Source organism: Fusarium fujikuroi, chromosome FFUJ_chr08, assembly GCF_900079805.1.
Source record: "Fusarium fujikuroi IMI 58289 draft genome, chromosome FFUJ_chr08".
Lineage (NCBI taxonomy): Eukaryota > Fungi > Ascomycota > Sordariomycetes > Hypocreales > Nectriaceae > Fusarium > Fusarium fujikuroi.
Genome location: NC_036629.1, coordinates 997,367 through 1,011,850, shown reverse-complemented (window position 1 = coordinate 1,011,850; position 14,484 = coordinate 997,367). Strand labels below are relative to the sequence as shown.

The 14,484-nt window shown below is 49.1% G+C and overlaps 4 protein-coding genes; 2 read left to right on the top strand and 2 right to left on the bottom strand.

The window, feature by feature from the left end:
* Nucleotides 1–542: 542 nt before the first annotated feature.
* FFUJ_12150 (uncharacterized protein) lies at nucleotides 543–1,022 on the bottom strand (the record flags this gene model as incomplete). XM_023581722.1 has 3 exons in its annotated part: nucleotides 543–578; nucleotides 623–835; nucleotides 885–1,022. 3 exons carry the CDS (start codon nucleotides 1,020–1,022, stop codon nucleotides 543–545), a joined length of 387 nt encoding a protein of 128 aa, XP_023434376.1.
* A 445-nt stretch (nucleotides 1,023–1,467) lies between these two features.
* FFUJ_12149 (related to DNA primase large chain) lies at nucleotides 1,468–3,117 on the top strand (the record flags this gene model as incomplete). XM_023581721.1 has 4 exons in its annotated part: nucleotides 1,468–1,657; nucleotides 1,705–2,246; nucleotides 2,296–2,903; nucleotides 2,955–3,117. 4 exons carry the CDS (start codon nucleotides 1,468–1,470, stop codon nucleotides 3,115–3,117), a joined length of 1,503 nt encoding a protein of 500 aa, XP_023434375.1.
* A 3,287-nt stretch (nucleotides 3,118–6,404) lies between these two features.
* On the top strand, nucleotides 6,405–6,623 carry FFUJ_12148 (uncharacterized protein; the record flags this gene model as incomplete). XM_023581720.1 has 2 exons in its annotated part: nucleotides 6,405–6,549; nucleotides 6,607–6,623. 2 exons carry the CDS (start codon nucleotides 6,405–6,407, stop codon nucleotides 6,621–6,623), a joined length of 162 nt encoding a protein of 53 aa, XP_023434374.1.
* Nucleotides 6,624–7,892: 1,269 nt separating this feature from the next.
* On the bottom strand, nucleotides 7,893–8,171 carry FFUJ_12147 (uncharacterized protein; the record flags this gene model as incomplete). Its single annotated transcript, XM_023581719.1, has 1 exon — nucleotides 7,893–8,171. The coding sequence occupies one exon, from the start codon at nucleotides 8,169–8,171 to the stop codon at nucleotides 7,893–7,895; it is 279 nt and encodes a 92-aa protein (XP_023434373.1).
* Between the last annotated feature and the right edge of the window lie 6,313 nt (nucleotides 8,172–14,484).

The window sequence follows — 14,484 nt, the reverse complement described above, 5'->3', positions numbered from 1 at the left end:
GAGGAATATGATGGCATCGCTTGTTTCTTCGCCTTCATCACAACTATGTTCCCTAATTACTCGAGGCCCATGAGTCTGTTTAACACCATTTCAGTGCGCAGTAGCGGTAATTGATCTATTATTTCGAGACCTATTATCTACTTAGATATGGTGTCGTATCTTGTAACTGAGAATTGGGCTGCTTCAGTTGTAGTGTTTGTATTAGCAATGCATAAGCTTGAGAACTTTGAACGTAACTTCTATTTCGGAGGTTTATGTTCGTTTATTTTCTCAAAAATGAAAGTTAAATGGTCATAAGAAATGCCCACCAAAAGTATATTCTTGTCGATATCACCTCCATCTTTTAACTTAGGTATTGGAACTATTGGACGTCTTTCAGGTAACAAATAGGGCACTGCTGTTTGACTCCGCGACTGAACCAATCAATACTAGGCTCCCGTCCATCTCGAGATACCACAGCAGGCTCGTTTCTCATTCGACGTTGCCACCATCCTCGTCTCGTCGGGAGATACCTACAGCAGTCCAGGCACCAACTCCATGCCCTACTTGGTCGACCACGGGCGTCCCTTGGCCGAAACCTTCGGAGTAAGTCGCCCATGTTCAAACATGAACATAAAACTACAGAGGTTGAAGAGTCTGGTCCATTCCAAGTAGCCATGTGCGATTCACGGAGAGGTACAGAAAGGCCGCACAGTCGCGAAGTGGCGAGTAAACTTTTGCAGGTCATCGCTAACATGATCTTGTCCACCTGTGGCGCTTGGTCGAAGATCATGGTGACAACCTCAGGAGGCAGCTTGGATAGAAGAGCTGAGCCTGAAATGTTCTCAACAGCAACCTGAAAGGATGAGTCGCTAATATACAATGGTTGGTTGAGGCTCGTCCACACTGTTGAGGGGACTCTGAATTGAGTTGTAGAGAAACAGGTCTTGGGTGCCGATGATCCAGGCCTTCTTCTGAGCTGAACCGGCATGGCTCAAGCTATGTGCAGGGCGTATGATGCAATATGTGTTGTTGATAAGCATGATACTTTACTTGTGAATGACGGGGAATTGGAACAATAGGTAGCTCCAACTGAGGTCATCGACTACCTCTTGAAGAGCATAGTGACAGGTCATTCAAGTACAAAATCGTTTCCGTTTTCGCGCTGAATATAATTTTAAATGACTTGATTATTGTAGATATTAATTGAATGTTTGAACGCTTGGGTTTTAAGAACAAAACCTTCTTTGTTAGTTAATTACATTGTTTGATTGATGGAGCCAAGTAAATCGTGGGCTTGTGCGCCAAAATCACCCGGGGAACACCTCGCGCGCTTCTGATTGGGCTGCTGGCTCTTAATTGCCAGCTCCACCCCGCGACGCCAGACGCGTAAAGTCGCGTCTCCCTCTCTATGCCTTTTGCTAACCAATTCCACTCCTTGTCCAATTTCCACTCCATCGATACAGACATTCAACAGACGGCGAAATCATGTTGCGGCAAGACTTTAACCGAATTGATCCCAAGAGGCGAAATGTCGTTGACCATCGCAAGAAGCAATTCGCGGCGCCTACATACAAAGATCTCGACTATCCCCATCGTCTCAACTTTTACACAGATCCTCCCACTGCGGATATCACCCTCGAGCAGTTTGAGCAATGGGCCATCGACAGACTTCGAGGTAGGCTACGGAAAATTGTGATAGTGGGCGTATCTAATACTCGGTAGTTCTCGCTGAACTCGAAGCATGCTCGTTCCGCAACAAGACTCCTGCCGAGACTGCAACACACATGAAGCCCATCCTCAAGAAGCACCTCCACCTCGAGGCCAACAGCTCAGGCTCCAAGAAGATCTTTGAGCAACGCCAAAAAGACCACTACAGTCATTTCATCCTCCGACTTGCGTTCTCGTCTACTGAAGATCTGCGCCGTCGCTTCACACGTGTCGAGACGATGCTTTTCCGCCTGCGACTCAATGATGACGATCTCGCCGAGCGATCTGCCTTTGTCAAGACTCTTGGCCTAGACTGGTGTGAAGACGTAACAGATGAGGATAGGAGGGAGTATGCTGCGGAGCTGGCTGCCTTTGCTAGCAACCGAAAGAGCGAGAATGACGACGATACATGGTTCAAGGTAGACTGGGAACGGGTTCCCGAGCTAATTGAGAGCCGAAGAGTGTTTTTGAAGGCCGGAAAGGCGTTTGTACCGGGCCGAGAACAGGCTGGTATGGTGGTTTCGGAGTTCAGCTCGCGACTGGAGCGACAACTTGAGGTACAGCAACTCAAAACCTGTTGCCAAGATCTGAACTGACAGCCCGTAGTTGACTGCCCGTGCTCTTCCTCGACTTGACGAGGACGACCGACTCACACCAATCCTCAACCATCTTTCCAAGAACTTCATCACCCCCGACGCATCCTACATTTCCAGCACCGCCGCTGTGCCCGGCGCCGAGATCAGCGCTGCCAACATCGACAACTTATCACAACACTTCCCAGCCTGCATGTCTCACTTGCACCGCTCACTACGCCGAGACGCTCATCTCAAACACTATGGTCGGCTACAGTACTCTCTCTTTCTCAAGGGGATTGGTCTCAACCTGGAGGAGTGTCTTGTGTTCTGGAGAAAGAGCTTCCACAAGATCACAGATGATAAGTTCAACAAGGAGTACAGATATAATATTCGTCACGTTTATGGTGATGTCGGTGGTGATTCCAACCGAAGAGGTGGTGGTTACAGTCCATTCAGTTGTCAGAAGATCCTCACCGAGCATCCTCCTGGTCCTGGTGAGGCCCACGGATGCCCATATCGGCATTTCAACATGGAGAACCTCTCAGCACTTGTTCAAGCTATGGGTGTTAATGATCGCTCTGTTGTTCAGGGCGTTAAAGAGGATAAGGATAAGCAAAAGTTCCACATGGCGTGCAATCGGTAAGTCTATGCTCATTCCTCGAACAGCCTATGTACTAATTGCGATCACAGTGTATTTGAGCATCTGCACAAGCAAGAGATCAAGAAGGCCAAGGATGAGGGTGTCATGACACAACAACAGCTCGAGACCATTGTCCACCCCAACGAGTACTTCAAGCGCAGTTTCCTGCTGAAAAATCTCGGAAGGGAGACGGATGTTAAAATGGAGGGCTGATTGCTTTACGGTCGTTGATTTACGGAAACATGATGTTCGCATATGAGACGTTTGCATGTCTGACTTTGTAATTATGGGCTGTAGGAACTGGGAGTAAGGCGTTGGAATAGCCTTGGTGTGAGCATGCATGAAAACACCTGGGTATGTGCTCGAGAAGACAATCTTGGCAATCAGAAATCGAATATTCTTAGAAGCAGCAAAGAAGCTTCGCCCCGTTGACCGCCGGTGCACACAACAGCCCTATAATGCTCAAAATAAGTCGAGTTACATGTACACCACAACCTCACCGTTTCGCTCATCGTAAGGGTTTTCTGACCTTCATGTACATCATCCTCACACACCTTAGTCTATTCCCGCTTGGTGACCGTTTCGCCAAAAGAACCCATGCCAAAAACCGCAAAAGCAAACCGTTTAGCAGTTTTTTCCCTCACAGGCGACGTCACGCACCCATGTCAGTGTTGTTTTTTATAGACCGCCCTGTTTTTGGGTCTGCTCGATAACGTAACGTCGGTGTCGTGGTGGCCTGCACGATGAGGTCAGAGGACGGGATGACGAAAGGGGGGTGGGTCATTTTGGAGTGAGGGCATTCGCAGGGTCTCTGCGGGAAGATGCATGTTTTGATGGTGTGTACGTGTCTGCGCAAGGGAATTGCACGGAAGGGAGAAAGAATCCCTTTAATCCATGTTCTTGTTGTTCTGTTTCTAAATACGTGTTTGTTTTTGCTATTTTTGAGTTTGGGATCTCGGGGGTCTTGAGCCTCAAATGGAGAATATCTGATCTTTTGTGATGATCTCCCGTGTGTTTAGTTCTCCACCAGAAAAACCCATGAGGTCCATTTCTTTTTTTTATTCTCCCCTTCCCACATTCAGGGCCATGGTTTAAGCACTCTTCTCTGGATTCTTTTTTTTTCATTTCGGTGTGGCTCTTGTCACCGCTCTGACCTTGTTAATAAAGGGAGCGGAGAAAACCCTTGACGCATGAGAAAACGTCATCCCTTGCGGCACTCGAGGTGAAGCTAACTCGCGCTGGAGTTGGCGCGCGGGGACCCTATGACATCTGGCTGCATAGCTCACGGGCGCAACCGTTTTCTGGTTAGATGGGTGAATGTGTATGGACCTGTCGGGGGTGTGTAAGACGGGTTAAGGAAAGACAAAGAAAAAAGCGCTCATTTGCTGCATGGGAAGACTGAGAATTGAGGACGGTGATAACATCGCGACGTTGCTGTGCATGGTGGTTCGATAATTAGACGGTTAAATCGGCATTAAGACGGAACTGCTCATAGTCTACTCCGTACGGAATCAACAAAAGTGTTATTTCCTTCGGACGGATCGGCCTCGGGATGTTTGTTGCTATAACCTTCAGATCCGTCGATGCCGCTTTTGCTTTAAACGGACGACATGCCGAGCGAACGCCTTGAATGAAGGTTCGGGGGGGGGGGGGTCGGATCTAGACCGGTGAGTTGAGTCTCACTATCTATCACGGATGAGAAGAACTCCGACGTTGATTGTCTTGTAGCCTTGTCAGAATGATCAATTGTCTCTGAGTATTGCTACTATCTTCTAAGACAAAGTGACATTCAGTGCATTCTACTCCCCGACTCCACCACTTGATCCAACGCAAGGCAAGACAAGGGGAACGTTCATTCTTTGTCTCACGTCTAATGCCAAGAAAAGGAAGAGGTCAGTGACATGACAGCCTCATAATTGCTGCATGTCAGCTTTTGGAGCGGGCGATACGATACCTAGATAGACCAGCAGGCTGGAACATGTTTTTCTCACTTCCATTTCCATTTCTGTATGTCGTAAAATACCTACCTACCCTGGCTTCACTGCAACCCCTGCGCGCCGATGAGGTGCTATTTCGAGCTTGGTCAAGAACGGGACTGAAACCCTGGACTGCAAGTTGAGCAAGGAAACGCAAGGCACACGAGCAGGAAATAAAGCTTGGCACGGGGACTTTGAAAAGGTGCGGTGCCTATCTTGGACCTGTAAGATAATAGTTAGTGCAGCTGCGAGGTCCTGAATCGCAGAGGAATCAAGAAATGGCCATTTCGAGCAATTCGTAGTCTCGGACTGTTAACCTTCCGGCATTTGAACCCGTCAAGCCACCGCCGCCATCTTATTTCCTTTATTTTTCGCTGCTGCCTTTGACGGAGCCGAGGATGGCGAGCGAGCGGGGAGTCGGGCTGCTCTTAAACAGAGTCTTGAGGAGTCTAGACCTGCATCTCCTCTATTTGAAGGATAACGGCAGATGCAGCTACACAAGCCAATGTTACATTCCAGTCCACTCCAGTCGACTACCGTAGCACTTTTGTAGACGCACGCATCCCCTCAACTGCCGCCCCAAAGTCAAAAGCTCTGTCTGTTGATGTTCCTCTCAATCTGCTACTGGCGCGTTGTGCGGCAGGAGGACAAGTCGTACATTAGCTCCTCCATGGTTATGTGCTTTTTTAGATCACATCCATCGTGTGGCTGGGATGTTCTGAAATGCCTATAACAGTTAAGCTCTTGGCTTGCAAGGCTTGCAGAAGCGTGACAACGGTGCTGGGTAACTTGCAGTTAGGCTATGAGCTATCTTGGTACCTTTTGCGGATAGTCCACGGCACTCAAGACTCCACTGTTTGCATCTGAGGTGCCGCACGCGAACTGACATTGACTTTTGATGGTTGGTTGGGCAAAACCTAAGCTGTGCAGTCGACAGCTGAAAGCTCCGGCTACGGTTTGTAAGGGCGAGCACAAGTGCAAGTGTGACTGAACTGATTGAGTTTCAAGTGTCATCGTGACACGGGTATAGGTAGATATTACATAGAGTTTATGCAATGATCGCAAGCCAATCTGCATGTGAGTGCGGCACCACTGCACTATTGGATCGATTGGTCTTGGCCTTGTTCTCAGGGCACTCATATCCATGTCACGTCGCGTCGTCGTAATCTCGACGCATCTCCGAGACGGCTCTAGACCACGACGAGTGGGACAGTGGGAATAGCCTCAAAAGAGAACGAGGCGGGAAGTAGAGGTAGGGGGAAAAATGCAGCTGCAGCTGCGGGTACGGGTGCAAGATATTGAATGGAACTTGATGACTCCACTAAATCTGCAGAAATAAGCAGGTAAACCGAAATAGTGGAGTTGCTCTGGGCTCTGTTAAAAACCCTAACCGAGGAGAATTGCCAAAGCCGGCATAAAACCTGGAGTGACAGGCGGAGAAGAGCAGAAAGGGGGAGGCGAAAAAGGAAAAGGACAGGTCTCAGAGTCTCAGAATAAAGTGAAATGAGTCGAAGCGAGACCGCCATGTCTCCATTCCCAACTCCGCTCTCATTCCTATCGATGAAGCCAGACTCAGACTCAGATTATGAGAACGGAGCTCTCTCTCTGGTCTGCATCAAGAGAAATGATTACGGAGAAGTTGGGGAGCGAGCCAAGACGTCAGCGGCTGGTATGTGACCTTTCGGCAGCCAGCATCGAGTCTGGAGTTGAAATTCCTCTTGGACAGTCTCTGATTGGTTCTGAGAGAGGGAGGGTAAAAATGGCAATCACCGTTTGGGAACGAAATAGCCAATGGCAGTGTTTCCGACCCTGGTCGGATGTAAATACGTGCTAGCAATGCGAGAGACGGCACGTAGCGCCGAGGACTGCTGCTGTAGCCTGTAGTTAGATAGGCACTGGGACTGTGAGAGGTCAGGTCAGGCGTCAATGACCACCAACTGACTACATGACCAACATGCAAGACACAGATGAGATTGGTGTGAGAGCACAATGCACGAGACACAATGATATGACGTGATATGATATGATATGGTAATTTTTGATAAATTGTTTAGGCAAGTATATAGATAAAATAGCCTGCCCATGAAGCTCAAGCCATGCCAGGCACCAGGCCGTGGTCTTGCGTGTATCTACCACGATGAAGAGAATCGAACAAGTAAAGCATTCAAATAACCCCAAAAATATCCGAAAGCGCGCGGCGGCAATAAACAGGGTATCCGTGGGTATACAAGAAGAAGAAGAAAACTGATAGTGTGACAAATGTTGTATATCCTATCCCAAAGAAAACTCCATACATGAAGGTCGTCGTCAAATACACAAAATGGTGGTCATGAAAATTGAGAAGACAGCGCCTCAGGGGTATCCATAACGCATGAGGCAGTGAATGCAGTCTTTCTCTTTTTGGAGGGGTTGATCACTCGCAGGCTGGGCTGGGCTGGGCTGAGCTGAGCCGAGCCTGACAAGTGCTGATCCGGAAGCTGACGGGGTACCCATACATTGATGCCGGACATGCCGCACCCAATCACTCGAATGCCCTGAACCTCAAAAAGATGGGAATTGGTCCCTGAGATTTGCAGGTGCTGAAAGGATGGGGTTTGACGGTATCGTTGGGGTTTGCTTCGGTTGTTGTTAAGAGGGTGCCAATTTAGGTCGTCCTCGCATGTTGATGTAGATGATCAACTATGCTCTTATGGCGATATATGGCTTTGCTCTTGGTGTTGATTGGGTATGCCAAATGCAAGAAATGGCTGGCTGACCCTAATGGCGGGAGGGGGATGTATTCATGCGGCACACTGGGGGGTTAAGAGCCGGATATCATATTTCCTTTGCGCCGAAAAGGTGGTTGTTGTGTGTTGGCTGGCTGGCTGGAAGAATCATTGAATGCTTTGGGGATTAACCGTCCATGTCGCAATGTGATTTGTTTCCCTCCACCAAGAAAGGAAAAAAAAAGCTGAAAGTAGTTGTGTGTTACTCGTGTTCAGGCCTTTAATTGTTGTGTGTTGGTTGATTCATTTATTTGTAGCCGACCATCTTTGCACAGCGTTCGCAGTAGTAGAGGTTGTGTGCGATGCGAACCATTCCCATGGTGCTGACGTCGTCGGTGGAAGTAGCCTCAACTGAGCGAGCGCATCGCATGCAGCGAAGAACCTCGACAGAGGCGATGGGGAGGGCGATTGAGTCCATGCTGTATCTGTGTCCTGAGCTGGAAGAGTCTGAGTCGGAGCCTGAAGAAGGTGTTGATGATGTTGAGCTTGTTGAACCAAAGTGGTGACTTGAAGGTCTGGCAGACATGATGATGGAGACGAGGTTGGTGAGGGCAGACAGGGCGGGTTATAATATAGATAAATTCTGAGGTGAGGTGATGTACCGCAAGGGTCAGGGCAAGGAATAAGAGGAAGAAAAAGAAGCTAAAGCCCTTTTTTTCTGTTTGTTTCAAGTGGATGGGGATGTGCTGGCGCCTTGGTAATGTAATTGCTATGCTGCTTTGTGCTCGCTCTTGCTTGAATGCTTCGCCCTCAAGGGGGACTGTGCTGGTTAAGAAGGATTGAAGACCGACCAGGGGCCTAGTCTCTTGAACTCTGGAGCCTTGAAAACAGGCCCGTCCGGGGGAGGGGGGTGTATCTTGTGTTTTGTCTTGACCTGTCTGAGCCTGAACGGGACTGGGCACTGGGGACCAGGGAGGGCTACGCTACGCACGCTACGTCGTGTACGTAGACGACAGACAGAGACAGATACGGTACGGTATGGGCGGACGGTACAGCTTGGAACTGTAGCACAGGTGGCTGAGGCTTAGTCCGGTCGATTGCAGCTGGGACGGACGAGTAGAAGGGGGCCCCTTGTGTGTTTATTTGAGTGTACAATCAATCAATCAATCGCTATCACTGAGAGAGCCTAGAATGTATTAGGTTATTGTATTGTATCGTATAGAGTCGTATCGAGTCGAGTCGTATCGTGAAATTCGTTTCATAAAAGGGATGGAGGTTCTGGTTCCAAGGCGCTTTTCTGGGGGGTGAGCAGGCCTTTTTATCAAAATGGCTTTATTCTTTTTCTTGAACCTGCTAGCAATTGGACGCAACACACACACGCACCAGAAGAGAAACAGGGCAGTCTCAGTATGTGGTTCTTGGGGGCTACGTAGGTTTTCCCCCTTGGTTGGTCTCCTTTAGCTGTTGATGCTGCTGCTGCTGCGGATCGACGATTTAACTGCTCATCCATGGAGGTGTCTTGCAAGACGGAGTGTCGCGGAGTAAAGATCGGCAGCGGGTCGAAGAGAAACAGCAGCAAGACATTGTGCCAAGCCCAAGACGAGCAAAACGGAGCATCCAAGTCCAAGCACACGCCCCTCTTCAAGGCACCAGCATTCAATTCGATTCAATTTGAGTCCTGGAAAAAGATACGTATATACATACTTTGCAACTGCGGCGGATGCCAGCATTAGACATAGCTGAGCTGTTATCTAACACTGCTCTCGGTGAGGGATAATTGTCTCAGCAACCACCAACTCTCGAGCTGTTGAGCCTTGGCTTGAAACTTGGCGTTCAATCAGTGTTCGACGGAGCAAGCTCAGGTTCAGTTCAGGCCCAGAGTCAAAAACGGAGGAGGCAGGGGAGTGAGAGGAGGGGCGTGGCTTGGCTCGAACCCAATACCAGAACAGGCCTGGCCGATGCAACGTCAGGTCTTGGGTCCTGACCAGGCGAAACCCGTCCATCTCCATCTTGTCCGTTTAGTTTACCTTTACCCCTGTCGAATTTCCTGAGATGCTCCGTTTTCTTTTGTGTTGGGCTTATGCGATCTATCGGGGCTTACGGATCACCACCAAAAATCTCGATACTTTTTTGTTTTGGCTTGTGATTGACCTGGCGGGTCGGGTCATGTTGGTGAGGCATCACGCTGTGTCTAATTGATTAACCGACTGTAGCTACGGAACTGTCCAGAATTTATCCTCTTACCATTCCCTGCAGCGCCCGAGATTTAACCTCACGCCCAAATTCATCCCGTTGTGAGGCTGGCTGATGTCTCGGATATGCCTGTATGTGCTGTACCTCTTACAGAACTGTAGGTAATATTCTCACGGCACGGGAGGAACCAGCTCAAAACTGCTTACGACGACAACGCGGCACAGCTTCAGAGACAAAAAGGTACAGCGCAACATATTCATGCATTGTTTTCTTTTTGGCAGCAATCTACGTATCTACCGCTGCCTTGTTTAACCCGGGCACGAAAAAGGAACAAAAATGCAAATGAAGATAAAGCTTGTTGCATCAGATGTCTTGTTGTCAATCGTTGCTCCGGGCTCCCGTAACGGGGGTCTTCCTTGCACAGTGGGAGCTTCCTGCAAATTAGATTGTAGAGTCTCATGTTTATGAAGCTTCTAGCTTCAGGGCCCAAAAGTCTGTGCAAAAAGACCCTGTGCCTGTGCTGGATGTACGGAGTATCACTCTAGCTTTTCACCTTCTACAGCTTGGACCAAGATGAGTTGTCCAGTGTTGCTCTGGCAAGATGACTCAAATGTACGGTAGACAGACGGTAGTACGACAATTCAACATGGTCCGCCTCATGAAATTGAGTTCACCGTTAAAATAACCCCGGATCGGCCAGCTCAGCCCAGCAAGGGCACAAAGCCACAGGGATCAATTAGGTAGTAAAAAGGACAAGGACATATCGAGCTGACTGTGTGCGCCCGTCTTCCGCGGGTGCCTGCTGCCTCTTGTCTCAACTGAATGTCCAAGTGACGGGCTTTTCGGCTTGTACGGCATGCCATGCCATGGTGATTGATAATGGATGGCGGCGCTTGAGCCGCGCCGAAAGGCCGCGCAATTGATACAATAAGCATCCATGACATCTGTCACATTTGAACAATGGCGTTCGCGTCGGGCGGCATGTACATTGCAATAGGTAGATGCGATGCAGTAATCAACCCTTGTTGTGCGACCAACATTATATGAAGGGCGGGCCTTTGGATGGAGTCTTGAATCCTAGGGCGGGTTTCACGCATATCGCGGGATCCGATGAGAGAGTTTGATTCTTTTCTCCATGCGCGGTCAACGCATGAATAACTTTGAGAGAAACAATCGGTATTATTGTTTCTCAACACATGAAAGAGTCGCTATTGGGCGCCCGCCAAGCTTCCATTGTGACAGGATTGTAATTTGCAAAGTTTTGTCCTCGTATGGAAAGGCGCTATTGGATGGCTGTCACTTACAAGCCTCAAACCTGATGCAACGTAGACAGCCCAGCATCACAGAACAGAACAACAGAGCCGCCCGCGACTACGGGCACCACCACGATCTAAGCACCGGGGTGATCCAATATCCACAGGGAGGAAGATGAGCAGAATGCTATGTGCGGATACAGCGCAGCACACCGCGTACCCGGGGATTCGGGTCGTTCAGTACTCAGGGCTGCAACGCTGGTCTTACGGCGGGCTCCAGTATTTTGAGGTTGAGCTTGAAAGGATGATACTCCATACAGACAGAAGAGATGATGGACCCCTAATAATTCTTTTTGAGGGCTGACTCTGACCGAGAGCGAGAGCGAGAACCCTGTCCTTGCATGATGAGCCTGAACCGTTGGATTGGGCTCTGGGCTAGCGTTTAGTGTACCCAGAAATAGAGCATTGTTGAAATGTGTAAATTGGCGCGTTGGGCTTGACAGTGAAAAGTCCGCTGCAGAAAATACAATGCTGTAGAGTTAAGTTTCATGATGTTCATGACCGCTTCTTCTTCCTCTTCTTTGCTGTCTCTTGTCTGTGGATCGTGTTGGGATGAATTGCTATTTCGGGTGCATCTTCCCGCCATTTGGCTTCTTTACAGGGCCCCTTGCCGTGACTCACAAGGGACCTTGCGAAGCCGTGTTGTTAACATGCAACTGAGCGAGGTGAAGAGGATGGCTAAAGAGATATCACAGTAAGCGGTAAACGGAGTTAGCGAACGGAGATCTTGGCAGGGCATTCCGTTCCGGCGTTTGGAGTCAGCCTTCAAAACAGTCCTAGCGCCATCGGCCACTCCTTTGATGACACAGCCAATTTCCGATCTTCAGGGCACAGAGACGAGAACCTTGGTCGGGGCCATTAGAACAGGATCGAAGGACATGAAGCTTCGGTTTTTTACTGTCTTGTTCTGTTTCTCCTGTCCCATGACCCAGATCCCACTAGTCGGAGATGATTCCGTTTCAATGACGATATGTCGTCGATTCGGTTCACGGGATGTGGGTAGAGTCCAGAGCATTCTAACGAGATATCTGAATGTTCTGGACGGGAATAACGACAGACGACTGGCTCTGGAGCTGTCACTCTGCTGATATGTACAAGTATGCCTTTTTGTTGAGCATGAAAAAGAAAGACATGGCATTGCATGGACACATTGCAACGGCCCTGAGCAATCTCGATGTCGTCCGTTACGGCTTCATTGGATTGGTCCTCAAAGTTGCAACGTGCTTTGCCAAGACCTTGAAACAGAGTGTCAATCAGCATTCACGTTCACGCTATCACACCCGGCCGAGTCGTGCCAGTCACATCCGGCACGGCACTCGAGACAGGCAAAAGCACCCCCATGAATCCGACTGCCATGGGCATCGTACTCTAGCATGCAATCGACATCGCGAGCTTCCTTCACAAGCACCGGAGCGTCTCCGTCGGCCTTGTTCTTGTCTAGGCTGTCTGCATGACCCCGTTGACGATGGGCAATACCCTGCATCTCATCATGATCCCTAAAAGCGAAATTGGTGACAGGGTCTGACTTATTCCCGATCGCAGTAAATTATCGTCGCCTAGCCAGCAGTTCCGAACATCGAGAACGCACTTGTGGTATTTGATGGAGCTGTGAATAACCGTCTGAATGATGCAATGTCCATAGCACGCGCGTAATTCATACCTCGAAACATGACACAAAGGAAGCGCTTATCGCAAAACTGACGTCGACAGCTACGCAGCACCCACGTGCGATCGAAACCCTCTCGATGCCCGGAACCAGACTTACATACTCATCGGATCAGCGAGTGAAACTGGAGACGTAGTTGATTGATCGTCGGATTGCCGGGACTGGGCTTGGGCGGGAACGCTTATCAGAACCCGCGATCGTCTATCATTTTTTTATTTTTTGCCTTTCGATGGTCCCGATGAGAAGTTGGAAGGAGGATAAATATGTGGGGTTTTAGACTAACGTACCTTGCGTACGTAGGTAGGGAGGATCCTGATTGATTCATCGAAAGATTATCAGCCAAGTCAGCTCAGGTGTGGGATGAGAATCTGTTTGATCTTCGTTACAGAGGAATTAATCATCGAGATGTGTTTTAAGTAGACTGGTTGAGTCGAGTCGAGTCGTAGATCAAGACACACTGACTGCATTTGTCTCATCCCGATCGATCACCAATACGAGTGGCGTCGCTCCGTTCAGCCCTTTGAAGAAACCGTTTTAAACTGGCAAGACTGGGTTGATGGGTCAGTCTCGAGTTTGAGATAGATAGAGCCATCCATATCATCCGGACACAAAACGGCCGCCATTCAGTGGTGGTTTTGAGCAAATGCCCATGGCCGTGCCGCCCACAATTCCACGACTAGATTACCAATTGCCCATGATATGGTATGGCATGGCGCGACACACAACAAACCCCCCCTCTGAGTTAGTCGTAATATCATCGAATGGAAACTCCCTCAGCGTGTTGCTTAGTTAGTGTAGAACTGTAGATGGGAAATGTTCCTGGGAGCTAGGCAAGACCCTTTGTTGTAGATCGATCTGGAACACGCTCTAAAAACCCGCCCTCATCAAGTGATGGAGCCACATCGAGATGGCGACGCCACCGGCTGAGATGCTCTACCAAACCTTCGATGGGCGTCCGTTTTCGTTATAAACAGTCATAGAGTGCTCCCGTTCGGAGCTGCTCCTGGGAACCAATGGCCAGGCCTCTTTGCACAGATATCGAGATCCTTGCTTTTTCCCACATCGACATACATATCCATATTCAAAGACAATTCTCGATCTCGCAGAATGAAAGATGGAGGAATGGAAATGTACATACACTCAGAGTAGCCTCGCCTCATCAATGCTGCAAGGGGATCGAGACGGAGATTCTCTAAATCGGGGATATGGATGACCCATTTCTTAATTCCCACCCCACGCCCTTTCCCCTCTGCTCCGTTTTCTCATTTTGCCTGTACTAGAGTAGGACAGAACCTTACGCGTGTCTGTTTTATCTGATGCGATAATGGCATCCGATGCATGCGCTGCGTTGCGTTGCTTTGCGATGCCGCGGCATTCTAACTCCTCCCATCTCCCATGGAGCCCGATGCATGGCGCTGTAATTAAGCTCCCCGACGGATGCGACGGATCAGTGTCTTCTTTGTCAGACGATCACGAATTGCTTGGCAAGCCGTGTCATGTCTAAAATCACTAACTGTCTCTAGCACTGGTCTTGAGGTTACTGCTGACTGATGGTGCTTTTTTTTTTCGTTGTTGTTTTCCGCTTGAATTGCTATTTCCGTCAAAAACGAGGAAATAATGCCGCTCACCATTTTAAAGTCAGAGTCAGAGTCAGACTGTTAGACTCAAGAGTCTAGAACACTGGCTTGGCAGGGTCGCCTTATTCTTGACCTTTCTCACTGGCGTTT